Source organism: Marasmius oreades, chromosome 3 (assembly GCF_018924745.1).
Source record: "Marasmius oreades isolate 03SP1 chromosome 3, whole genome shotgun sequence".
Taxonomy (NCBI): Eukaryota; Fungi; Basidiomycota; class Agaricomycetes; order Agaricales; family Marasmiaceae; genus Marasmius; species Marasmius oreades.
Genome location: NC_057325.1, coordinates 1203639 through 1228519, shown reverse-complemented (window position 1 = coordinate 1228519; position 24881 = coordinate 1203639). Strand labels below are relative to the sequence as shown.

At 47.8% G+C, this 24881-nt stretch overlaps 7 protein-coding genes across 8 annotated transcripts; 4 read left to right on the top strand and 3 right to left on the bottom strand.

Annotated features, from left to right (window-relative positions):
- The first annotated feature begins 203 nt into the window (after window positions 1-203).
- E1B28_005714 (uncharacterized protein) lies at window positions 204-6813 on the top strand. The gene is made up of 25 exons (XM_043150291.1): window positions 204-469; window positions 528-902; window positions 958-1274; window positions 1332-2001; window positions 2065-2095; window positions 2151-2334; window positions 2386-2462; window positions 2519-2797; window positions 2857-2916; window positions 2979-3198; window positions 3253-3347; window positions 3398-3754; window positions 3817-3953; window positions 4009-4149; window positions 4219-4318; window positions 4371-4433; window positions 4493-4554; window positions 4607-5194; window positions 5253-5358; window positions 5417-5512; window positions 5574-5917; window positions 5972-6087; window positions 6148-6182; window positions 6246-6344; window positions 6414-6813. Exons 1-25 carry the CDS (start codon window positions 360-362, stop codon window positions 6684-6686), a joined length of 4935 nt encoding a protein of 1644 aa, XP_043011378.1. The 5' UTR covers window positions 204-359; the 3' UTR covers window positions 6687-6813.
- A 2425-nt stretch (window positions 6814-9238) lies between these two features.
- On the top strand, window positions 9239-13050 carry E1B28_005713 (uncharacterized protein). Its single transcript, XM_043150290.1, has 7 exons — window positions 9239-9479; window positions 9543-9565; window positions 9624-9809; window positions 9862-10274; window positions 10328-11911; window positions 11968-12286; window positions 12343-13050. Exons 1-7 carry the CDS (start codon window positions 9353-9355, stop codon window positions 12670-12672), a joined length of 2982 nt encoding a protein of 993 aa, XP_043011377.1. The 5' UTR covers window positions 9239-9352; the 3' UTR covers window positions 12673-13050.
- A 2704-nt stretch (window positions 13051-15754) lies between these two features.
- On the bottom strand, window positions 15755-16602 carry E1B28_005712 (uncharacterized protein; the record flags this gene model as incomplete). Its single annotated transcript, XM_043150289.1, has 4 exons — window positions 15755-15777; window positions 15834-15879; window positions 15940-16339; window positions 16400-16602. 4 exons carry the CDS (start codon window positions 16600-16602, stop codon window positions 15755-15757), a joined length of 672 nt encoding a protein of 223 aa, XP_043011376.1.
- Window positions 16603-17916: 1314 nt separating this feature from the next.
- E1B28_005711 (uncharacterized protein) lies at window positions 17917-18940 on the top strand. Of its 2 annotated transcripts, XM_043150287.1 has the most exons (6): window positions 17917-18000; window positions 18057-18228; window positions 18289-18418; window positions 18477-18557; window positions 18615-18666; window positions 18719-18940. In XM_043150287.1, exons 1-6 carry the CDS (start codon window positions 17951-17953, stop codon window positions 18834-18836), a joined length of 603 nt encoding a protein of 200 aa, XP_043011374.1. In that variant the 5' UTR covers window positions 17917-17950; the 3' UTR covers window positions 18837-18940. The 2 variants fall into 2 exon arrangements, with proteins under 2 accessions (XP_043011374.1, XP_043011375.1); XM_043150288.1 differs by having other exon boundaries at window positions 18615-18940.
- Window positions 18941-18995: 55 nt separating this feature from the next.
- Window positions 18996-21813, bottom strand: CLF1 (NineTeen Complex (NTC) component; the record flags this gene model as incomplete). The annotated part of the gene is made up of 11 exons (XM_043150286.1): window positions 18996-19249; window positions 19297-19435; window positions 19497-19955; window positions 20011-20217; window positions 20275-20655; window positions 20707-21273; window positions 21351-21381; window positions 21443-21573; window positions 21631-21657; window positions 21715-21745; window positions 21794-21813. 11 exons carry the CDS (start codon window positions 21811-21813, stop codon window positions 18996-18998), a joined length of 2247 nt encoding a protein of 748 aa, XP_043011373.1.
- Window positions 21814-22021: 208 nt separating this feature from the next.
- On the bottom strand, window positions 22022-23241 carry E1B28_005709 (uncharacterized protein; the record flags this gene model as incomplete). The annotated part of the gene is made up of 3 exons (XM_043150285.1): window positions 22022-22332; window positions 22382-22996; window positions 23070-23241. The coding sequence occupies 3 exons, from the start codon at window positions 23239-23241 to the stop codon at window positions 22022-22024; spliced, it is 1098 nt and encodes a 365-aa protein (XP_043011372.1).
- Window positions 23242-23355: 114 nt separating this feature from the next.
- E1B28_005708 (uncharacterized protein) lies at window positions 23356-24865 on the top strand. The gene is made up of 2 exons (XM_043150284.1): window positions 23356-24659; window positions 24738-24865. Exons 1-2 carry the CDS (start codon window positions 23430-23432, stop codon window positions 24747-24749), a joined length of 1242 nt encoding a protein of 413 aa, XP_043011371.1. The 5' UTR covers window positions 23356-23429; the 3' UTR covers window positions 24750-24865.
- Window positions 24866-24881: the final 16 nt, after the last annotated feature.

Below are 24881 nucleotides of genomic sequence, written 5' to 3'. Positions count from 1 at the left end.
GTGAACCAATTTACTTGCGGTCATCGGGTGGATATAGTCAAAAGAATATACACCGCAGATGGCGGTGGTATTCATCTTGACCTGAACCGAAAGCGACGTGACGTGTTAATCTGCAGAAATATTAATATTGTTAAAGAAATCGAGACGGGTGCAGGAAGTGTGCGGGAGGAAGCAAATTCGGATCCCGTGCCTTGAAGGCCTGACCAGCGCTTCACATAAACATACGTGTCTCCGCCTAGACTGACGAACTCACCTACATGTTTTGTTGAACTCTTTCACTGGGCTATCTAGAAGACGTCAAACCTCCGTAGAAATCGAGCAAAAGAAAATCCGGAGTGACCGAAACACGAGGAACAAGAATGGTTCTGGGGTTGTTGCTGACGGCTGTTGCTGCTATTGCGGCTTCGCCGCCTGTCCAAGTGTCCTTACGGACGTCGTGGCCAGCATCGCCTTTTCTCATCGAAGTCATGTACGTGCTCAGGCATAGTCAAAGTATTCTAAAGACCACTGATCTATCACTGTAACAGCGAAACAGTAGCCCTCGAATCTCCTGCATCCTTCTTCCCGTTCCTCGATTGTGTAACCGACCCCAATGAACTCGTACATTCCCAAAAATCGGTCCCAGAGGCAGTTTATAAATCCAGTCTTGCACTCGCCGTATCTCATGGCTTTTTACCTGATCCCGGTGCTCTTGCGGCTGTGGAAATGAATTTAGCACTTCATGCGGCATCCCCCAAGATTCAGGCTTTCTATCATTATTATAATACCACCAACAGCGAGAGAGAGGTGGAGTGTGGGTCCTGGGTTGATTGGTATGGGACGACAGTGTGCGACGTTGAAACACTTGCACAACTTGCAGGGGTAGAAACGATAGATCCGTCAGAGAAGCCCGATTCTAAGAGGTAAGTACCTACTCTCCTTTATACGCTCAGGATTGGTCTGATTCACCTTCTCTAGTACCTTGAATAGACCTAAAGTTCTGCCCTTTGACCACATATACCCTCTTCCATCCCTCGGCGATACAACTCCACCTCGCACTGCGATCCTATATGCATCTCTTCAGTCTTCCAACTTTCGCGAGTTACACGAGTATCTTTACAAGTTAGCAAGGCGCACGGACGGACCGCCTTTAGTGGAGTACATCCTGAGGCACATACCACCAAACGTACCTCAGGGTGGATATTTAAAGACCTATTTGTCGGGATACAGCGTTGCACTTGATCTGAAACAAATGGATTATCTTGCCTTAGATGACAGACATTTAAAAAAGCAGGGCAAGTTATGGCTGTGTCGCTATCACTGCTATTCTAAATTTTCTTTTTTTCCCCCAGGCGCGAACGCAAATAACGGAAATGGGGTGGATGACATCAATACTTTTGACCCCATACCCAACCTTATTAATGCGTATCCTGAACCCGACCCTCAACAGATGGAAACCGTGTCCTCTTCTGAGGACACCTCCGGTTCGGTGAAAGAAAGGGAAAAAGAGGCAATTGCTTCCCTTGGTCTGCAAGCCGCGCAATTGCTATATGACGCCGCGTCGAGTCACAATCCTATCCAAGTACTCACTCGGCTATCCCAGAACTTCCCCAAATATCTACCATTACTCAATGGTCCGAATGGTCCGCGGATTCAGATTTCCTCTGAACTTGCCGAAGAAATCCATAACAACCAGCTGCGTGCTCAACCGGGAGGAAATGTGATGTGGATAAACGGACAAATGATACAGGACGGGGAGGTCAATCCGTTCGGATTATTGAAGATCTTACAGAAAGAGAGGGCGATAATCAAAACACTAACATCGTTTGCTTTGGGCGAGAAGAATGAGAGGTGGCTGGGTAACGGGCAGGCAATAGAGTTGTTAACGCATAAGAAAATTGCGGTGGCACAGGACACGAGCGGGAGCGGCGCGGTTGTCGATGGCTTGGTAGATGTAAGCGATCGTCCAGAACGAGAGGGAACCGTAGTCGTCTGGTGGAATGATCTTGAAAAGGACTCCAGGTTAGTTTTAGATTGATACTCCTTTCTATCGCTGTAGAGCTCATTCTACTTCAACTTTACCAGGTACACACGATGGCAGCCCTCGATTCACGGTGTACGGCTATCGTCCACAGCTTCTGCCCTTCAATGTTCTTACTTACTCTTTCCAGATCCTACAACCGCTCTATCCCGGTCAGTTCCCCTCTGTGAAACTGAACCTCTTTAATGTCGTCCTCGTACTCGACCTATCGAAAACATCATCCGTCAACTTTCTCGTGGGGGCCGTAAGTAACATCATACAGAAGGGTTTCTCGTTTAGATGGGGTATCGTTCCGTTTACAGCTTCCGAACCTGGTGGGTCTCATAGTCTTGGTTTGTTCCACCTGTATTGATTCGTAACGACAGGAATGAAAATGGCAAGGTTGTTCTATTACTTAGTCCAAAATCATGGACGGAAGAATACCATGGAAATGTTGAGAAAGGTTGCAAGGCCTGAGTTTTTAAACACGTTTATACTTTATCTTACGAGTTTGTGTAGGTCTCACAACTACAAATACCTCCAGACAGCCAGACCCCTTCCGTCAACTGGAAAGATGTTCGAAGTGCATTTGCAGACTTGATGGCCGACTCAGACCCAGAGAAAGTTGTCGATTTCGAACAACTTCTGAGCGGGAAGTCCTTGGAAGGAAGTGAAATGTTAGACAAAATACAGGTGTCTATCGTAAAGTCCAACGACTACGCAAGGAGATTGGGCCTAGAGGAGAATGGTGGAAAGGGACATGCATTCGTGAATGGGAGATACTTTGAGATGGGCGATGTAAGTTGTGCTGATGTTCCCACTAAAGCTGGCTACTAAGCGAGGCAAAATCATACCAGAGCTTCTTGAATCAAATGCAGGTCGAATCCAGGGGTCAACTACAGTACCTTCAAGAACAGGTGGGAATTAAAACGAGGAATCGCTGTTGGGGGATTTTTAAACTGATTGGCCTGATTCATAGCTTTACGAGGGACACATCGTTCAGCCATCTCCTGACCCAGATGACCCGGAGAAGAAGCCTTTCTCTATGTCAAACTTCTTCAATGATCTGCCCACTACATCAAAGAGGAGAAACAAGTATATTGTGCCTCCCTCCGCCGACAAGCTGAAACTGGTGAATCTCCCCGAAGTTGTCGAACGGTCGGAATGGATGATTCCGAAGGGCGGTTATATCTATCCCGGTAAGTTGCATCACGCCTGAGAACCGCCGTTCAATCCTCACGGGTATTCCGCAGGAGGATCTGAACTTCTTCCCCTCACGGTATACGTCATTGCGGATTTCAACAAGCATGATGGACTGTCGTTTCTTAAGGAGGCCTTGTTGAGCGTTGTATGTCATCCTTCGATTCTCTTCATGTACGATCTCACCTTTAGAGGCAGGAAGCCGATTCTCCAGCCCGTATTTCGTTTATACACAACCCCGTCAACCCGGTCATTCCTGAGACGCTGAAATCCCCTCCCATGTCTGCGTTCTTTTCGCATCTGATATTCAACGAAAAGCTGGAAAGCATAACTCCCAACACCCTGTTAACTGCACTAGGATTTGGTGATGAAGTAGGAGATGACCCGGAACAAGTCCCTGTAACGCAAGGTGAACAGATGCGTGCCATCTTGGGGGATGTTAGACCACACCAGCTAGATTACTTCAATCATACCAAATATGTTGACATGGGCAGGAGGTTTCTCAAAGGGTTGGGAGTAAACCCTGGTGACAAAGGTGTAGTCATCAACGGAAGAGTGAGCACCATTTCCTGTAAAAGTTCACTCAACTATTTATCTTTGCTTCTGTTCTTCTTCAGGTCATAACACCTTTGGGGCACAATGATTTCCGAGCGGATGATTTCCAAGCGTTGCAGGTGTACGAATTGCGAAAGAGAGTGAAGCCCGTCGTCGAGGCTTTGGAGGACGTCAAGGGTGAGCTGCGGTCCAATGATAGGTCCGTCTCGAATCGTCTCTGTCTCTTTATTTTCTTGTATTCACTTTATTCGTAGAGCGTCCCTTTCCGATCTCATTTCCATGATTTCCTCGTTTATCGCTGCCATTCAATTGCCGGATCCAAGCGAAGTGGGCTTGTTTGATGCACCCCAGAGGCCGAGATCAAGACACTACCAGAAGCTGGAGGGTGAATATACGTTCGTACTTCCGTTCATAGGGCGCCCGATTGTAGGGGACTGATCCTTCGTTATTGAAAATTTTCTTAGCTGCTTCGAATATGGTGATAACGCGACAGCGGTTTACCAGGTCGCGGCGTTGCTGGATCCTTTGAGTGAGACTGCACAGAGGTGGTCGAGTCTTCTGGAGGTGTGTCCTGATGGTGCCGAAATTCGAGCGTCTTTGCTCATGAACTTTTTAGTGGATCTCAAACATCCCTGACATTTCGATTGAAATTCGATTGAACCCTGCGAGATATAATGAGGTGTGTCAAGCCTTCTGATTTGGTCGTTCTGGAGAACCGATATAACATCATTGAGCAAGGTGCCGCTCAAGAGGTTTTTTAGATACAACCTCCGACCATCATTGACTTTTGGTGAAGACGGGTACGGTTTCCTTTGAATCGCTCCAGCAAGTCTTGTAACTATCTCTTTTCAGGTACGAGATTCCTGCACAGACCGTCTTAGATGGTTTGCCAATCGAACCGATCTACACTCTTGCGATCGACACACCCTCGTCGTGGCTCGTCAGGCCTCGCGAAGCGCTGTACGACCTCGATAATATTCAGTTGAATCACCTTGCACCCGAGGATAACAACGTCGATGCTATCTTTGAGCTGGATTATCTTGTTGTGGAAGGTCATGCCAGAGACACGAATACGAACGCCCCTCCACGCGGTGTCCAACTACAACTGACAAGTGGTAACGCGACCGATCCCATTCCGATCGACGATACGCAAGTTGTGGCCAACCTTGGATACTTCCAGTTTAAAGCTACGCCTGGCGTGTTCCGATTAGGTATCAGAGAAGGAAGAGGTCGGGCTATATTTGAGATGGAGAGTGTTGGGAATGAAGGGTGGGATAGTCCTAGTGTAGCTGAAGTTGGAGACGAGATTACAGTCACGAGCTTTGAAGGGCTGACCTTGTATCCGAGGTTTTCGAGGGAAAAAGGGATGGAGAAGGTGGATGTTCTGGCTGAGGGCGACGATGAAGAAGATGAGGGTTTTGTCGGTAATTTTGTCAACAGGTCCGTGGTTCTCTTCTTCTTCGAGTGTCGGTGCAGTTCGTTTGATTCCTTTCATTAGTATCAAATCGATCTTCAGTCCAAAGGAAACCTCGCTCAGTGTCGTCCATGGAAGTGAACAAGCAGAAATCAACATTTTCACAGTTGCTTCTGGACTCTTATACGAGGTATGTTTTACGCGACTTCCTTCTAAATTTCCTTGTTTTTCTAAACGGCAGATCCAAGCGTTTCGTTGGAATCATGATTTTGAGTGTTCTCAGGAACACCAAGAGCACCGTCAAGTTCTGGTTCATCGAGAACTTCCTTTCCCCCTCTTTCCTCGTAAGTAGAAGTTTCTTTGTAATCCTCAACTCGAGATAGCCCTGATGACCCACCTGCACAGGAATTTATACCACATCTGGCTTCAGCCTACAACTTCCAGTACGAGTTGGTCACTTACAAATGGCCATCCTGGCTGCGCGCGCAAAAGGAAAAGCAACGTATCATCTGGGCATACAAGATCCTATTCTTGGACGTCTTGTTTCCAATGGATCTGGAACGGGTCATTTTCGTTGATGCAGATCAGATTGTCAGAGCGGATTTGAAGGAGCTTGTTGATTTGGATTTGAAAGGCGCGCCGTACGGATACACGCCGATGGGAGATGATAATTATGATATGGAAGGGTTCAGATTTTGGAAGACAGGGTATTGGAAGGACTTTTTGCAGGGAAAACCGTATCATATCAGGTATGTGTTCGTGCTTGTCGCCGCATTCGTTGACATGTCTGACGTGTCATCTAGTGCCCTATACGTCGTAGACTTGGTGCGGTTCCGAAAGATTGCTGCGGGAGACATCCTTCGTGGGCAATATCAGGCTCTGTCTGCAGACCCCAACTCGCTTGCTAATCTTGACCAAGGTTAGTTTTGTCAACTTCAGTACTTAATTTGTGTTGGGGTTATGCTAACACGAGTTGTAGATCTACCCAACAATATTCAGCGTGAAGTTCCGATTGTAAGTATTGCACTTTTTGATGAGGGCGAACATATTTCTTACCTCCCTTCACTCATCATTCAGTTCTCGCTACATGAAGACTGGTTATGGTGCGAAACCTGGTGCAGCAAAGATCGTCTTCATAGGGCGAAAACGATAGACTTATGTCAAAACCCATTGACGGTAAGTTATAAAGTCCGAACTACTTTATGACATTCAAACGAATGGCTAATTAAACCTCATGCACTACAGAAAGAACCAAAGCTTTCTAGAGCTCGCCAAATTCCCGAATGGGAAGAATACGACAGCGAAATTGCCAGGTTCGCGAGAAAACTGGCGGAAGAGGGAAAGATCAAGTCAAGAATTGCGGCAGCGGATGCTAATGTTCTGGCCAATGCTGGGTCTTCTGGAAAAGAAGTGACGGAGAAGGAAGGCGTTGACCATACCTCTGAAAAGATTGAAAAGGGGGTTGATGGTGAAACTCCGAAAGATGACACCAACGAGGCACCGAGAGACGAGTTGTAGACGGAAAGGTTGAATAACTATTTCATATTTTTAATACGGTGGTTTGAAAGTGATTTATGTGATACTGGTATTATTTCTACGAAGCACCAGGTGTTATGTAAACGGATAAAGCGATGGTCAGACTCGAAACTCACGGTCTTTTCCAGGAAACTTGAAAGCCTCATTCGAACGACGGCCCGCTAGCTTTGGCTTCCGTTGGATTACTGGACCGATCCCACAGGACTTATCCAAACCCCAATTTTTGAATGACCGAGGAATCGGATCCTGCAGGATTTCATTATATTATCCCACAGAACGATCATACAAGTTTGCCATACGATTTCAACGAAACTTCCAACGCGTGAGTCACGGCAGCCTTACATCAAAAAGCACTTAGAAAGATGCACTGTTTATTTTACTCATTGTACTGTGGCTAATCCTATAGGACTATCGATAATCCGACACAATCCTGTGACGAGATCCCACACAGGATTTGCATAGGATACAGCGGCTGCGAACCCAGAGATCCTGAGGCTTAGCATGACCCACGGGAGCCCGGGTTCCTGCAGGATACCTGACTCTATTGTCTCGGTCCTAAGTATAGGATCCCGAGGTCCCGTCGCCTGGTAGGATCAAGACTGCTGGTCAAGAGATTAGATAGAATTTCGCGGACTGGTACTGTCCAACGGCTACTTGGGAAATTAGAGATTTCGTGCTATTTACACTGTACAGCATCGATCAAAGCAGGGTACGTACGTGTACAGGAGACATGAGATGGTCCATAGGATAGAACGTGGTTGTGATAAGAATAAATTGTGGTTATGGGTATCGACCACAGATTTCCTGATGTGTTTCAAAGGAAGCATTGAAATGAACTAGGTCTGGGTCGTAATTGGTGAGTTTTATGTCCTCGTTTCCATCCTTCCAGGAAAGATCATGTCGTCGTGTCACTGTCAGTGATAGTCACTTCTCGATATTGATTGTTGAGCAGAAAGCGTTTGAGGGAGAACAGAGCACAACGTAAAGCCGGGCACGTACTCATGAGTACTGGCGTTGAAGTCATCAACGTACATGGTTACATAGTCATATCGAGGCATGATTGGAAAAGAAATTTCGACAGGGTGATTCGTTTATTTGAGTTGAGTGAACCTGGGAGCCACTATAGGTCGATCGTGGACGACGATGGCGGGAAACGATGTTCGAAATGTGGTTGTGAATTGTTGAGTATCAAGCTTTTGGCCCTGGACCTGGTGCTCAGATTCAGCGCTTGTGGGCCACAAATTCTGAGAAACAGGAACGTACCGAATTTCAATATATTCCACAGCTTTCTAGTAGCATACAGCTGTCAATCGTTCCTTACGACCTGTGATCTTTATTCTTTCATTATAAAACTCTAGGTTGCTTTTTGCGGTGTTCCTCGATCCAAATACTTTAGCATGAGGTGAATTTAAGTACCCAGTATCTCAAATGATGCCATGCACGTGTCGGTGCGGCGATACTTATACCGCACTTCCGACCACTCTTCAAATGCATTGTTGTGCCTCATTTACACCTTCTAAAGTCTGAACCACTTGGAGTGATTGTGATTGTGCTTTGAAACCCCGCGAAGCCTAGCTCGCCTGGTTCGCGTATCTGATCCCGATAGCTGTCGTTCGACCTTGATCTCAAGACTCATTAGCAACTCCTCCCTAAATTCAAATATCCGAAGGATTCCTAGCCCTTACTTTCTGACTTCCACCCTATCGCCGTCGCGTCTTGCAAGGTACTACTTGTTCTTTTATGTACCTTCCTGGCTAAATATGCGCACTAGTGCGATCGGACAAAGGATTGGTCATGTAGGGTGCCGAGGAGTCAGCTCAACAGCCACCTTCGAAAACCTCTCACGTCGGCCCGCAATCCATCCAGAAAGCCTATTGGTCTCTGATTCTTCCTGGGGTAACCCTAGACATAAAGCTTGAAGACGTACTAACGCCATCAATCCCCGAGCGATGTTAATCCCTGTCAATGAATGAATGGCATTACAACTTACTCGAGTCTGTCTTTCTCTACACTTTCGGTCATTTCAGGAAGTTTAGCGCTGGATTCTGCCATCGGGAAGAGAAGTCATGCCTGAGTAAATGATGGCGAGATATTTATACCGGATACCGCTTGACACGGACACTTCGCGGAAAACTCATTATTGTTGAAACGCGAGTATGACATACCAACAATATGCAGGATTGACCCGGCCAGCGACGGACGCGGCGGTTAGCTAGCGCTGATGTCGTCGTCGTGAAGATGACCACCGTGTAGGTCCAAGAAAGAGGGGGCTACCGACAACAAAACGAGTATTTCTTTGGAAACGAGGGCAACAGCGAGCTCGTCGCCCTTATGGTGGGCGGCGGTATCATGATGCGTCCTGAGGATTTCTGAGGATCTGTTGTCAAGGTCGTGGACGTCGTGGTCCAATCGCTATAGGTCCAACCGCATTGATGCCGCGTAAAAGTGTGGGAATTTCAAGTCTCGCGGACTATTTGTATTTGCTTGTCCTCTCATCCAATCATCCGGTTGGATAAAAGCCAAACATATGCTCGCCCGATCCTCCTCCTCTACCCACTCGTAATTTTTTTCTCTTTCCGCTGAACAGGCTCATAGTCGTGCTCCTCGTCCCCCGCTTCCTCCAAGGCGCGAGCCTCTCTTTCTAGATCATGGCAAACATTGAAAAGGAACCTGGCCCTCAAGGCGACTCTCCTACCCCAGCCACGCCAGCTGGCGAGCCAGAAAAAAAGAAGAGAGAATACAAAGATTTGGAACACGATAATGGTGGTCCTACTCGTATGTCGACATCGTTATTCTAACCAACACTTCTATGACCTGATTTTTTCTTGTCGTATTTAGACGCCAATGTTGACATGTCGACGGTTCGTGTTTGATGGCTTCTGCTCCTCGTGTATCATCAACTGACAAGCTATCATTTAGATCCAACTCCGTGCTGAGGATCTGTACGACAAGGAAAAGGTCGACTTGGAAACTATTGTCATTGAGGACGTCTTCAAACTATTACAATGCGACGAGAATGGTCTAACTTCAGAGGAAGCTACACGTCGTCTTGAACTCTTCGGTCCTAACAGGCTCGAGGCCGAGGACCAGAATCCCTTCCTCCAGGCAAGTCATTCTGATCATGCCCATACCTGACTCTTTTCTTACTCGGCTTCAGTTCCTGAGTTTTATGTGGAATCCTCTTTCCTGGGTCATGGAAGCCGCTGCTCTCGTCGCCATTGCACTTTCAAACGGTGAAGGCAGAGCCCCGGATTGGCCCGACTTCGTCGGTATCGTCCTCCTGCTCTTCATCAACTCCGCTATCGGTTTTTACGAAGAGCGTAACGCTGGTAATGCCGTTAAAGCACTCATGGACTCACTTGCCCCCAAGGCCAAAGTCAAGCGTGGTGGCAACTGGTCAGAAATCGAGTCCGCGGACTTGGTTCCTGGTGATATGGTTTCCTTCAAAATCGGTGACATTGTTCCGGCGGATTGTCGTTTGACGGAGGCCATCAACGTGTCTATTGATCAGGCTGCTCTTACCGGTGAATCTTTGCCTCAGTCCAAGAAGACCGGTGATCAATGTTTCTCGTAAGTATTCCTTGGCAATTTGCGTACGATACTTATTTAATACCTCTTGTCAGTGGTTCTACCTGCAAGCAAGGTGAAGCGGAAGGTGTGGTAATCTCTACCGGTGCCAACACCTTCTTCGGTCGTGCCGCCTCCCTTGTTGGACAGGATGACGATACTACCGGTCATCTCCAAAAAATTCTGGCTCAGATTGGTTCATTCTGTCTAATTGCCATCGGTCTTTTCGTCTTCCTCGAGATCGTCATCTTATACCCGAAGTTCAAGTATACTTACCGGCGTGGTCTCGATAACATCCTTGTCCTCTTGATCGGTGGTATTCCCATTGCCATGCCCACTGTCCTTTCTGTCACCCTTGCCGTCGGAGCTCAGCAACTCGCTAAGCATAAGGCCATTGTCACTCGTATCACAGCTATCGAAGAGTTGGCCGGTGTCACCATCCTGTGTTCTGACAAGACTGGAACGCTCACCACCAACAAACTCACCATTGACCGAAACACCATCCGTACTTACGGCCCTTTCTCTGCAGAGGATGTCATTCTTCTTGCTGCCTACGCTTCTCGTACGGAAAACCAGGATGCCATTGATATGTCTGTTGTGCAGGCTATTGGTGACCCTGCTCGTGCCCGTGCCGGTATCAAACTCCTCGAGTTCAAGCCATTCAACCCTGTTGACAAGCGTACGGAGATCACCTACCGTGAAGAGTCTACCGGTAAACTCAAGCGAGTCACTAAGGGTATGACTGGTATCATCATCGAGTTGTGCTCACGAAACAAGACATCTGACTTGGAGGATAAACTCGAGGCAGACGTCGAAGAGTACGCTCAGCGTGGTCTCCGTGCTTTGGCCGTTGCGTATGAGGAAATCGATGGTGATGATCCTGAGGCAGAGGGTAACGGTTTCGAACTGATTGGTCTATTGGCGATATTCGATCCTCCCCGTGATGATACCAAGCAGACTATTGACGACGCTATTGCTTTGGGAGTAAAGGTCAAGATGGTCACTGGTGATCAACTGGCTATTGCGAAGGAAACGGGTCGTCGTTTGGGTTTGGGAGACCACATGTACCCCGCCAAAGTGTTGAAAGACGGTCCTTCCCCTGGTGGCAAACACGCTTCCCTCGACGAGATGATTCTTGATGCGGACGGTTTCGCCGGAGTGTTCCCCGAGCACAAGTACGAGATTGTCAAGAGACTGCAAGGTCTCGGTCACTTGTGTGCAATGACTGGAGATGGTGCCAACGACGCCCCCGCTCTCTCGAGGGCAAACGTAGGTATCGCAGTGGAGGGTGCCACTGATGCTGCACGAGGAGCTGCTGATATTGTCTTGACGGAGCCTGGTCTTTCAACCATCGTGCACGCTATCCGTGGATCTCGTATTATCTTCCAACGTATGCGAAACTACTCCATCTACGCCTGTGCTGTTACTATCCGTATCGTCGTTTGCTTTGCTATCCTCGCCTTCGCCTACCAATTCGACTTCCCTCCGTTCATGATCCTGATCATTGCTTTGCTCAATGATGGAACCATCATGACTTTGTCTGTTGACAGGGTGTTACCATCAATGACGCCGGATAGCTGGGATCTTGCTGAGATCTTCGCGTTCGCTGTTGCGTATGGTCTCTACTTGACCCTGTCGACGTGAGCCCCTCTGTTTGTTCTGCTCTCAATGGTCCACTAACTCGTTCTCTTCTCAGCATTGCTCTCGTAATTATCATCATGGAAACAACCTTCTTCCAGGACAAGTTCGGAGTCAGTCTTGAAACCAACCCCGTCGTCGCCAACGACCGTCAATTCCATATGGTTATCTACCTCCAAGTCGCCATCATTTCGCAAGCTCTGATCTTCGTCACTCGTTCGCATGGATTCTTCTTCATGGAGAGACCCAGTTTTGCTTTGATGGGTGCCTTCTGCATTGCCCAGTTGATTTCGAGTATCATCGCTGCCTATGCTAACTGGGGCTTCACTCAAATCCAGGGAATCAGTGGTGGATGGATTGGTATCGTTTGGGTCTGGGTAAGTCGAACCCATATTGTTTTCACTCACAGCAGGTTGTTAACATCGTCCGATAGAATATCATCTGGTTCGTTCCCCTGGATTGGATCAAATTCGCAATGAAGGCCACTATCATCAAGTATCTCCGTAACAGAAGACTTGCGGCGGCTGCCAATGCACCTAGGTCGGATGAGGGTGTTCCGATGACCCGTACCCAATCCCGTGCTGCTTCCATACACGAATCATTGTACTCCAACCGTGTCGGATTCCTGAGACGGGCAGCGCGGAAAGTCGGGTTCGGTGGAAGAGTTAGTATCAAGCCTGAGGAGTTGCAAAGATTCAGCAGCTACCAAGCTCAGAACACTGGTCAGACTTTGGCTAGGAACCCGAGTCGGACTGCTGTATAGAGTGATGGATTGAACTCCAGGGGTCACGGATGATGGACAGAGTCAGAGGAAAACTCTTTTCTCTTTCGACTAATTTAAGAATATCTTCGATTTCATACTGAATACCTTTCCACTCCTTTGATTTTTCCCCTCCTCTTCGTCCTGTACATCCCCCTCCTGATTGAACCGCAGCGTATCATATACACTCGCACGGCACTACATCACATACCTACAGATTATCGTTTTGTCTACAACATATCTTTTTTTACTCCTTTACCCTGTACCTAGCGTTTCTTAATGAAGAGAATATAGAAATGAGTTGTAATTTACCAAGAATTTGACTTTATTTAGAGAGCGTCTTATTGGGGACACGTAATTCATAGATCTGGATCATACCGGTAATCGGGGCATCATTAACATTCTCCATCGATAGATGATTGTACAATTGTACTTAACGAGGTCTAGTGTCGTGTTGAGTGGAACTCTTCTTAGCCTCCGTGGCAAGCCACCATACTGGACTCGGATGGTGTTAATCATTTTTCTTCATCACGAAGACGATCAAAGGGTGCTCCCAATGATACGATACGTACTGATACCAACTCTGCTTGTTGGGCTTGCTGAGCTCGGAACCCAGTATCTACTCAGCTACCTCTTCCAGTTCAAGCTGATTTTGAGTGTCCTCGAATGACGCACAACCGTCCGAGTCGGGACGAATGGCCAAGTTTTTTAATTCGGCTTCGGGTTCAGTATTATTAAGGCTGCGATCGTGCTAGCATGCACCCACAAGCCACTTGTTTACTCCGAGCTTACCCGGATTAGAAGTCTATGAGTAGGGTTCGAAGGACTATGGACTCATTACTTATCTATATAATACCGTTGTGAGCCAAGACCATGAGTCGCTGTCGGTTCAATGAATGAATGGTGGCAGGATATTCGGATGTTGATCATGATCATCATGATATACATACATGATTACGGTCACTTGAAAGCGATCAAGTGGCGTGTTTGACTGCATAACGTTCATTTGGACTGTCTGGGTATACACAGCTGACCCTCTGGATAGGGTCAGACACCGACGTGGCCACTCGGTGTCAGAACACCAGTGGGACGGTGTCAGGGAGCAAAGTGAGAAATTCAAATTCTCGCGTTGACACCAACCAGACACCGACCATTCAGTGTCAGACACCAACAGCATGTGGCTTGCGGCAGGACCATCCCGGCCATCCCGGCCATCCGTGACGGGTTTCCGGGTTCCTCCTGCCCTCCCTCTGCTCGTTCTGCTCGTTAGATGGCTGAAAACAAAGTATACTGTATTTTAAACATTGTATGTACTATACAGGCTGTACAATACACAATATACGTATACCCAGGCTTAGATCCTAACCCATCTGGTGAGAGATGCGCCCACGTCAGAAACAACCAAAGCCCACGTTTGTTAATACGCACCTTCCCGACTTCTTGTGAGCGTGAACCAAGTGGGAACCTATCACAGGAAAGTCAGTTCGAGAACCGGATGTTCGATGAAGACTAAACTTACGAGCCGACTTCACCTCCCTCATTCATGGTTTGAAGCCTCAGTCATGGAAATTTTGCACGATATGCAGTTGCCGTGTTTTTATAGCTTGAGGCTTGAGGAGTCGCGCTTGACGGCTTCACGCGAGTAACACCAGGTACAGCGACTTGAAGGGCTTTTGAAGAGCTTGCCGAATCAAATAACTTGCATGTCACCTTGAGGACGTCGACACTTGGAGACCTTGTATATCGAGGAATCGAAACTTGAGTGTCTTGCAGGTCTAATTTGCAGTTCATGTCCTTGAGGGGCTTGAGCAGCTTGAAAGATTTGCATTGCTTCTGTCTGAGTGAGTATGGTATGAAGGAGTACTTTTGCTTGACAATCGACGAGGGGAGGGGACCAAGACAAGCCCAATAGCCATATTGCGAGATCCTTGAGCTTGAGGTCTCAGAGAGGTTGGTTGTAGGTGAATCCCAGTGAGAAAAAGCCAAGAACCATTCGCCGTGGGGTGTGGAAAGGCGTTAAAACAGTCAGTGCCAGCTGTCGTTCACAGCGGCATGGTGGGCGAGGAAAAAGTTCAACATGATTATGTCAGCATTCGCCTGCAGGACTCGGGCTGGCCACACGCAAATGGGCGGAGGGCTCGGGTGAATAGATATATTAGGAAGTATGACATAGTTTCGTATGACAAACTATGATTCGTAACAAAATTTGAAATACCTGATCTGTTCGCAAGTGGTGTCAGGTTCGTATCTGGCCAGTTTGATATCTGACACCAAAAAAACCAATATCGGACACGGATTCCCCATCACTGTCTGATATCAACCGGCTTTCCGTGTCAGGTGCAAATTTGGGGGTTAGCTGTGTACATGATGTATATTCGGATCTGTCTGGATCCCGACAATCCCGACATCCGAGACCGGGGGAAAGTGTCTTCCGTCGGATTGCATTCCCCGGCGGCGTGCAGCGCCAGTAAGTCAGGAGAGAAGGGCAGAGGGCTGATATACGAATCGCGTTGGGCGTCCCGCGCACCGTAATCGCTTCGAACTTCGCTTTCTTGACAGGTTCTCGGTCTCCGAGGACGAGGACGGACATGATGCACCCCATGGAAGGATGTCCTTACAGTGCCGGCAGTTCATTCTCACCCCGTGAGGATGTTGCTGTCGATCTAGCCGCCGTTGCGGGCTCAACCGGGAGGTGTTTGTGAACGAGTGCAAAGCGACAGAAGCTGTACCTGCACAGTCCGAAAGAAAGAGTAAAAAGTCTGTGAGAATCAAAAAAAATGCCTGAGTCCTTGGAGCGACTACTGGTAGACTAATCCTACTGGGAAAACATCCAGGTCAAACGAGAAACATACCTCTTTGAGGGCAAGTCCCATACCTCATGATCTGAACCTTGGCGTACTACCGTCGAACTCTTACCATCCACAGTCTTGCTAAGTGAAAAGTACAAAGGAGTGGCTTCATCGTTTGAAAACCGGATGTTGATGGTTGAAGGTCATTCAATAATTTGGTTAATAATTTACGCCATTCTGCCCAACAGTAATGAGGCCAGGGAGGCCCCTTAGTATACCGAACGATAAAGATTTTTTCAAACGCTTCCACCAGTGAAGTCTGCGGAAAGGCCAATAAGTTCAGGGTGACAGAAAGAAAACAAAGGAAGTACGTACAGTACAACGCGGTATACTTAACGGTGGCAGATTGACCAGGGGTGCACTGGTGAAAATCAGGATTCTGCGTCCTGGAACGATAATAGGTGAAACAATAAACACTTACCGATGGCAATGGTTGTCCGCCTCTGGTGTCGGTACGATAGATTTCGTCTGCAAGAGAACCGTCCACCTTCGTCATGTATAGCCAATCGACATCGGCACTCCCGGTTGGAGCTGCTACACTTGCAGATTTGGCACCGATCATAAAGGCTTGAGTGTTTCCATTGAACGCCCCCGAGGTAGCGTCCCATTTGGGACTGATACCAGTTCCGGACGGGCTGGCGATGAAGTAGTGGTCCCCGAAAGGGTATCTGACATCGACTCTCCTCCTGATGGCGTCTGCGGCGGAAGTTGATGGTGGTGCTTTGGTCCAAAGGTCGTATGTATCGCTGGTGAGCTTGGAGAAATCAGGCGAGCTGGATATGCACGTGATATCGAAAAGTTTGGCGACAGCGCCAGCCGAGCTAGAGAATGGGACGTGCCATTGTCAAGATTTATCCGAATAAGATTGCGAACGGACCCACGAAAAGGTACCTGCGCTCGAGCAGGTATAGTTTTGCGTCCCCACACCGAGAAGGAGGAAGCGGACGGGTTGTTGAGGTGCTGGAAGGCCTGAAAGGTCGTCTAAGGAGACGTTTTTGCAGCAAGCGAAATCGTTCTCAGGCTTTGCGGGGGCTGCAAACGAAGCTGCTACAAGGACCAGTGGAATGAACGACAGCAATTGCATAGCAGAGCTAGAAAAGAATGGGAATGTGAAGTGAAGGAGCGGTTCGAAAGTTGGAAGAATACGTGTTGGCTAGATCACTTATATACCGAACCAAAGAGTCGGAAGCTCGGAAAACATCAGGACATTGTGCTTATAGACCCGTATGATTCTTTAAATGAATTCCAGCGGTTATCAAGGGTCATTGGCTTTCCTGACCGTTCCCAGACACCCGGTATACCTAGACCAAGTTGACTATATTCGATCATTGCCGGCCAGCGCTGAGGAGTCGCGTTATATAGAACATGAAGCTCCGGATTTACTTCGTAGGGCGACTCAATACCGAGTATTGGAGTACAGTTTCCTAGAAGATCATGGTGGAGACTGGATCGTAATACACACCAACTACGAAGCTTGCATGAGTCCGTCGTAGGATCTTGCATTGGTTTCCGCATCATGAAGATAAGGAGTGAATTCGGCCTTCGGACCGGCCCGGCGACGAATCCATAGCATGTTCATCTGCGGAATAAAGACTCTGCCAGTGGATGGTTCGGTACTTTCAATTCACAATCCAATTGTTATGTAAATATGGAGACTTACGTGACGCGTACAGGAATTCCTCATTCAAAGGCGGGTCTTCTGTTGAAGTATTTTTAGATGGTACTTTCACTGCAGGACAGGTCATTGTGGTTCGGTCGGCAAATTCGTGCACTTTTGAATATCATAGGATGGCTCTGAAAACACTTTTTAGCGATTTTACTGATGGTAATGATTCGATGCAAAGGAAGGCAACTCTGTTGAGTGCAAACCGTATCCAACTTCCCATTGGAAAGCGGGACGATAAGTAGAATTGGCGCATAGTTACCCGTTTTACGAGGGTGTTCGATTGGCCTGATACTCGAGTGCGCTAAGAGCACGTACAATAGGGTCGAGCGGGGAAGAACTGACCGTCCGTTGGCAACCACTCTGGATTCATTGAGTCTACATTTTTCAACGACTTTGCAGGTAAAACAGAAACAGCCACCATCCCGCATGGCAAATAGCATCTCGTAGCCTCAGCTATTCTCCCACACTCGTTCTACTCGACTTCTGTTAAAGTGAAGAATCCGCGAGCTCGAACCTCGGTGCCGTAACTTTGAATAGAAATAGATATTAACTAAGTCGAGCAAACAGGGAGTGGATGACGACTGACCTTTCCTCTACAAAGAGTATTATCTCCCTCTTCATGTAACCCTGGTCGTTCAGTCTAGATCATCGTAGGCAGCAAGCAACGGTCCTAGGTATGCGATAGGACACGTGACGCCGCGGTCATTATCATGCACAAAGTTGTCACGGGTCAGCTAACCCATTTGCTCTCCTCAAATATTCCACTATGCCTTCTGCAATGATTCTCATCGCCGATGGAACTGAAGAAATGGAATTGTGTGCTCTACGATATTCCCCGTTCTGACCCACAACTTACCCAGATCCGACTCTAGCACGATCACATACGACACACTCGTTCGGGCAGGCGTTCAGTGTCGTTCTGTCTTTATTCCAGAGCCGAAATTCTCCGAGTTTGCAGGCTCTTCGAGCCCTCCCATAGTCAAAGGATCCAGAGGTATCAACATCATGCCCGATGCGTACTTCGACGCTAGTCAATGTGGTCCTGCAAGTCTCTCCGTCAAGGTCTACGGGACTGAGTTTAATTTATCTGCATATGCTTCCTAGGACAAGTTCGACGTCATGGTCATCCCCGGAGGTGCTAAAGGAGCAGAGACAATGTCACAAAATTCACAAGTGCAGACCCTAGTTCGAGATTTCTTGGCCCAAAAGAAACTAGTGGGGATGATCTGTGCAGGTATTCTAGTTCTCCATCCGTGGTCAACATTTACCGACATTTATTATGTCTTCTCAAGGGAGTCTTTCTGCCCTTACCTCCGATCTTCCTAAGCAGCCTTTGACATCTCATCCTTCTGTTAAATCAAAACTTGTCGACAGTGCGTTCTAAACTCACTCCGTCATGGAATAGTTCGACCCTCATAGGTCGTCACCAGATTTCGAGTACTCCGAAGACGCTGTTGTTATTTCTGGAAATCTCATTACTACGTGCGTACCTCTATTTTGTGGTGATTACCCTGATATACCTCAACCCTTCTAGTCGTGGACCCGGGACCACATTTCCTTTCGCCCTGACCCTAGTGGAGCTTCTCTGCGGCAAAGAAAAACGTGCTGAGGTTTATGGACCGATGGTGTTCCCTGTTGGAACGCCCTGGTAATCATTGAACTTGGTATCGCGGACGGATGTACTCTTAGGACTAGACCATGAGCAAAAATTGTACAGTATTTCCCCCTGTTCAAATGCTGCAACAGGCGTAACACCTCTGGTGGAGTTTACAATTACACGGAATCGGAGCAGATATATCGACGAAGTCCAATCAATCCACCATCCTTTCGTCCTCGTCCTCGTCGCCTCCACTTGAACTAGCCCCATCGCTACCGTCATTTTTTGAATTTGCGTCCTTGCTGCTACTCTGAGCTTGAGTAGACGACGATAGAGACGACAAGAACTCGGAAGGCTTTGACGCGCTCCCGCTCTTCTGGGCATTTTTCCATGCATGAGCCATCTGGAGGAGTTTGAAAGACGCTGGATTCGATTCTCTCTCATCGTCGGGGAAAACAAGGTCCCAATCTGAAGAGATTTAGTATATGGCACAAACCATGTCAGAAGATACTGACCTTCAACTGTCTGACCAGTTTCTTGATCTACCTTCCGCTTCTTACTAACAACAGGCATCATACCCTCTATCTTCACCACATCGTCAGCACTACCGTGTTCTTGTTCAAATGTCTTCCAAACTTCGAGAAGGGCTACACGCTGTTTCGAGAAAAATTCTGAGTTAATAAAAGTCCTGATAAACTAAAACGGCGATACTAACCTCGCTCTTGAACCCCTTGTTCTTTAAATCCTTATATGCCCTATCAAACAACTGTCTAGCAAGGCCAGGGTCTCCTGCCACCATCCTCCGCTCTGCCTCTTCATCCTCCTCTTCCTCCTCCTCCCGAACAGCTCTCGGTAAAGGAATGGGTTCCGCCTCAAATAACGCATAGGATATCCAGACCTTGACGTGCCCGCTCAACGCTATTAACCGTTCATACAACGCTCTCGCTGCCTCTCGTTCTCCTTCCTCCACCTCGAAATCAATATAGGCTTTCCAAAGGATTTCTGGCATGGACAACGGTGATTGAGATACCCCCAGTTCGAATATCGCGCGTGTTCGTGCAAAGTCTTGTAACTGAGACTCTAGTTCGGCGAACTTGATCCACACGGACGAGTTTGATGGATCGAACTCTAAATACTTTTGATACAACGTCCGTGCGTTGCTAAACTCCCTTAGCTGGTGATTCACGTGAGTTAGCGATAAGGAGTAGGGAGTGCACAACTAGACGTACGTCAACTTCGAGCTCGATGTAGCCTTTGAACAACTTTTCCTTCGGGCACATCCCAATTGACGCACCGAGCAACTTCCGTGCGGCTTGAAGATTCAATCTTCGTACCTCAAATTTGGCGTAGTTCAGCCATAGTTTGGCGAAGGTGAAAACTTTATGAGGAACTAGCTGGACAGCGGTTTGGTAGATTTGTCGGGCTCGCTCGTAATCCTAGACAAGAAGACGCGTTGGATAAGGGCAAGGACATGAGATAAGTGCTCCACTGACCTTTGTTTCAATTTCCTCGAAGAGAGCATAATCAAGCCATAAAAATATGTACCGTCTCCAATGTCGTTTCTCATTCCCTGGTGGTACTTGGGCGACAGCTTGCTCATATACCTCCCTTACTCGGCCTACAGCAGCCTCCTCTTCATTGGCCGTAGCACCTTCCTCCTTTACATCACGATAGGCACCTTCCTCAAGTCGAGCAAAATCGAACCAGACATCGTAATTACGACGGTCATGAGACAACTCTTCCTCGTATTGAATTCTTCGTTTTCCGAGCACAGTGGTCTCCAAAGACGTCCGCGTCCCATGTTGCTTCTCGAATTTTGTATACGAAGCATACAACCCAGCTGATTTTGAGCGAGGTATGCGTTCGAGTGCGAACTGAAAATGTCTCAATCGACCAATCACAAGTTGAGGGAATGGAGGGCGTACCTTATAGATGACACGAGCACGCTCATACTCCTTCAACCTGGTCTCCATTTTCGCGAACGCACTAAAAACAGCTTGAGCTTTCTCGATCTGTTGTTCATCGTCCCCAAAGAACTCGAGCGCAGTTTGAAACACCTCTCTCGCCTTATCTAGTTTTTGTCGGTCCTCCTCAAACTTCCCCCACTTCACCCAAACCCTCGGTTCGGGTCTTATAGCGACCCATCTCTCATAAATCGCACTCGCACGGTCCGACTCCCCATACCTTTCTTCCATCTTGATGTAAGCTTGCCATGCCTTGTCATCCGGCTCCCACTGCATCCATCTTTCAAATACTTGTCGTGCCCCAGGTACGTTCTGAAGGAGTTCTTCGAGGTAGACGTATTTATACCAGAGTTGGTCAACTCGGGGTAGTAGCGTAACCGCACGGTCGAAAAGATTCCTCGCGTGTTGGACGTTCCGGGACTTGAGCTCCATCTCACAGTAACTCAACCATAATTGAATACTGCGTGGGTCAACGTCCAACGCACGCTCATAAACAGAACGAGACCGAGCAAATTCATTTTGAGAAGCCTAGTCCGGGGAGATTTTTTGCAATGCATTGATTAGAAAAGCTTTGTCTGAGAATGTTCGGGGCTGAAATATCGCACCTCCCAATTTGCGTATTGAAGCCATTCTTTACTGTCGATAAGAAACCGTTGAGTGAAATGTCCAAGGAAGGACAGAATGGGTTGGTGCGCACATGCTTCCCCTCGTCCTTCTAATTCTCTCCTCGAATTCCTTTCTTTTTCGTCCTCTGTATTCGTGGAGTTCTTCGAAATCCTCGACTCGTTGTCTGGGTGCACGGAAAGCACCTTCTTGTCTTTCTTGGGCCTGTGGTTCATAAATTACTCTGGAGGTTCTTTTCACGAATCTTTGTTGATTTCATACCTCTCGAAGAAGTTGCTCAGCGGTAACCTGAAGGGGAACATATGTCAGGAAGAATAGTCAAGGACACGAAGCCAAGTTTCGTACTTGGATGGCGGCTGGGGCCCGGTTTTTTATTCTAAGAAGGGGATGAGTTGTGGAAATTGAATTTATAAGGATTGGATACCTTGGTGCGCGTCCATCCATGTCGAAAAATGTTGCTACCAAACTGAGGCGGGTGCGAGATGTGGAGGAGGCAGTCTGAAAATGTTCAAACCGAAAAAGGAAGTCAGACAATGTCGACAACGAAAACATGCATCAATTGGTATACGTAGCAAAATAAGGGTGTTTGTTACTATAGTAGATTATACGGACCATAAGTAAATTAATAAAACGAAAGTCGGATAACGCCCTATCATCGAGACTTTGAGTTCTTCTCAACAAGCTTCTTGTATCTTCTCTGCCACTCTGTGTCTGATTTTGCCAAGGCATCGTTCAGCCATTTCATGCGACGGATGAACTTCTCTTGGTCGCGCCCGTTGTAGTAATTATGGCCTCCCCTTGGATGTTCTGGAAGGGTCAAATCATCCGAACCGGCCTCCACCCGAAACAATGCATATTCAGTTTCGGATGGAGGGACACGAAACAGACGCCCATGCACAAAATACAAAGGTTCTTGGGTGAAGTGGCGATATCCTAACGCTAACGGGGGAAGGGAAGGCACACCTGCATGGCATGTTACGCTCAACTATTAACAAGCTAGGCCAGGACAAACCATCATTATAAGCCTTGACCGAGTACTCCTGAAACGAATCAACTCCATTACGAGCGCGATAGTCCAGACATAGCTGCCGCCAGTAATTAACCAGGTTGATATCTCCGACTCGAGGAACTCCAAAGACCGCCAATTTGAGAGAGACGCGAGAAGGAATAATGTCGTTATTGGACAAAACGTCCAGAAGCAGAAGATGAGACAATGCACCTCCCATGCTATGCCCAGTCACAACAATTTCGGTAACCTCCTGGTGGACCTCGATACCTTTCCGAATGGCATCAAGGATGGTAGGTCGTATTCCCTTGTATATTGCCCAAAATCCGGCATGCACCCACCCTCTCTTTGAGGAATGACGGTTTTTATTTCCCCATACGTCGTACAAGCCTTGCAGAAGGGTTGAAGTTCCAGAAAGAGAAACGATGAGTTGATTCGTATGCCGTCGGTATGCCACGAAACCGTGCAAATTGGCGACGTCACCATGAAAGTCAGATACCAGAACAGCGTTCTGTAGTGCGTCGTAGCCTTCAAAGGGGAAATCATTCTGTACTAGATGTGGGAGATGATCCAAAACAAAAGAAATGGGAACTGAGCTGTAGGCAAGCTCTGCAAATTGCCCTGTGAGAGTGATCATTCACCATGAAAGTGGTCAGTTGAACAGGCATGCTTCCACAAGAATACAGTGACACACCTATCTCCGCCAGTTCTGCTTGGAGACTGATAGGTGCTTCGTCCACAGAAGTCAGAACGCGAGGCGAACACGAAGCCAGAACCTTCGAAATCCAACGAAAATTCATCATCTGCTCGGCCGCGTACATCTTCTTCTGAGCCTCAGACAGGGCATGCCGAGAAATTCTGTTCATTGTTATGATCAATATTGAGAATAAACGAAATGGAAGGCATAATGGAACTGCCGGCCACAGAAACTGCCCTGACACAGCCTTCCTATCCCGGTCCGAGATGCCGATGGGCACAATATTCAACCCCTCGGTAAACTCGATTCCATGTCCATCTTCTCATGGCCTCCTTATAATTTCTCAGCCCATGAACCATGCTCAAAGCTGATAATCCTGGCTCGACAACTTCTACAATTCGTACCCGAATTATTCGCTTGAATGACCTCCAGTATCACATCCTAGAAGCAGCTCCTGCTCCATCGGCGACCCAACCGCAAAAGCTTCCCCTCGTCATCCTTCTTCATGGTTTCCCAGAGCTATCTTACTCATGGCGGAAGGTGCTCGCTCCACTCTCAGAAGCCGGATTTCTTGTTGTCGCCCCGGACCAGCGCGGATATGGACGCACTCACATCGTCGGCACTGAGTTTCAAGATCCAGGGACCAAGCCCGTCGACCAACGAATTCGTTACGAGGACGATCTAGCACCCTTCCGTATGATAAACCTGGTTAAAGACATAGTGTCCCTCGTATACGCTCTCGAATACGACTGCACAGCCGCAGTCGTCGGACACGATTTTGGATCGCTTGTGGCAGGATATTGTGCTCTTTTAAGGCCAGATATGTTTCGTTCTGTGGTCATGATGAGCGCACCATTTCCCGGTGCACCATTACTTCCCGGTACCCCGGGTTCTAACACATCCGGGGGACCGCCCTCTTTGGGTGATTTAGCGACACTGTTGCGTCAACAGCTAGCCGCCCTCGATCCCCCTCGAAAACACTACACACACTATTTCTCCACTCCCGAAGCTAACGACGACATGATGAATCCTCCGGAAGGACTACACTTCTTTCTTCGGAACTACTTCTGCTCGAAGAGCGCAGACTGGGAAGGTAACCAACCGCATCGCTTACCCTCACCATCTGCGACTCATCTAGCGACCCTGCCTCGATATTATGTCATGCTCTTGGATGAAACGATGCCCCAAGCAGTAGAAGGATGTCTTCAAAAGCGAAACGAAAGTAATCATGGCGGGGACACTAACTTAGCCTGGTTACCTGATGAGGAGCTGGCAGTTTACACCTCTGAGTTCGCGAGGACCGGTTTTCAGGGAGGACTCAATTGGTATCGTTGCTTAACGGAGGCAAAATGGTCGCTGGACCTGCAGGTGTTCTCAGGTAAAAAGATAATAGTACCTACCATGTTCATTTCGGGCAAACAAGATTGGGGAACTTATCAATCCCCCGGAGTTGCCGAAAGAATGCAGGGACACTTATGCGAACGGATGGACAAGGAAGACTTCATTCTCATTGATGGAGCCGGTCACTGGGTACAGCAAGAACGCAGCAGCCAAGTGGTGAATCAGATACTCCGGTTCTTAAGAAAGGTGCGTACCATTCCATGACTCCGTCACTGTCGGCGCTCCTCCACTTGGAGAATTGTGCCGGACTGATAAAGTTCGCAGAACGGCTTTTAAAGTTCAGAAGGGCAGAGGTTGGATTTTCCAATACATAGGTCTTTCCACACGCCGTTCTATTCAGTAGTGTGAGGTGTGAACTGTAAATTAATACAATTATTATACGAATTCAGATCCTATCGATAACCACAA

Bases quoted from the DNA above. Each gene is read 5' to 3' on its own strand.
- E1B28_005714 (XM_043150291.1), top strand. From the start codon at position 360: ATGGTTCTGGGGTTGTTGCTGACGGCTGTTGCTGCTATTGCGGCTTCG. The intron at 4,319-4,370 runs GTGTGTCCTGAT...TGAACTTTTTAG, and splicing joins GGTGGTCGAGTCTTCTGGAG to TGGATCTCAAACATCCCTGA. The intron at 5,195-5,252 runs GTCCGTGGTTCT...TCCTTTCATTAG, and splicing joins GTCGGTAATTTTGTCAACAG to TATCAAATCGATCTTCAGTC.
- E1B28_005708 (XM_043150284.1), top strand. From the start codon at position 23,430: ATGCTCAAAGCTGATAATCCTGGCTCGACAACTTCTACAATTCGTACC.
- E1B28_005711 (XM_043150287.1), top strand. From the start codon at position 17,951: ATGCCTTCTGCAATGATTCTCATCGCCGATGGAACTGAAGAAATGGAA. The intron at 18,001-18,056 runs GTGTGCTCTACG...ATCCGACTCTAG, and splicing joins GGAACTGAAGAAATGGAATT to CACGATCACATACGACACAC. The intron at 18,229-18,288 runs GCAAGTCTCTCC...TATGCTTCCTAG, and splicing joins ACGCTAGTCAATGTGGTCCT to GACAAGTTCGACGTCATGGT.
- E1B28_005713 (XM_043150290.1), top strand. From the start codon at position 9,353: ATGGCAAACATTGAAAAGGAACCTGGCCCTCAAGGCGACTCTCCTACC. The intron at 9,566-9,623 runs GTTCGTGTTTGA...GCTATCATTTAG, and splicing joins CCAATGTTGACATGTCGACG to ATCCAACTCCGTGCTGAGGA. The intron at 10,275-10,327 runs GTAAGTATTCCT...ACCTCTTGTCAG, and splicing joins ACCGGTGATCAATGTTTCTC to TGGTTCTACCTGCAAGCAAG.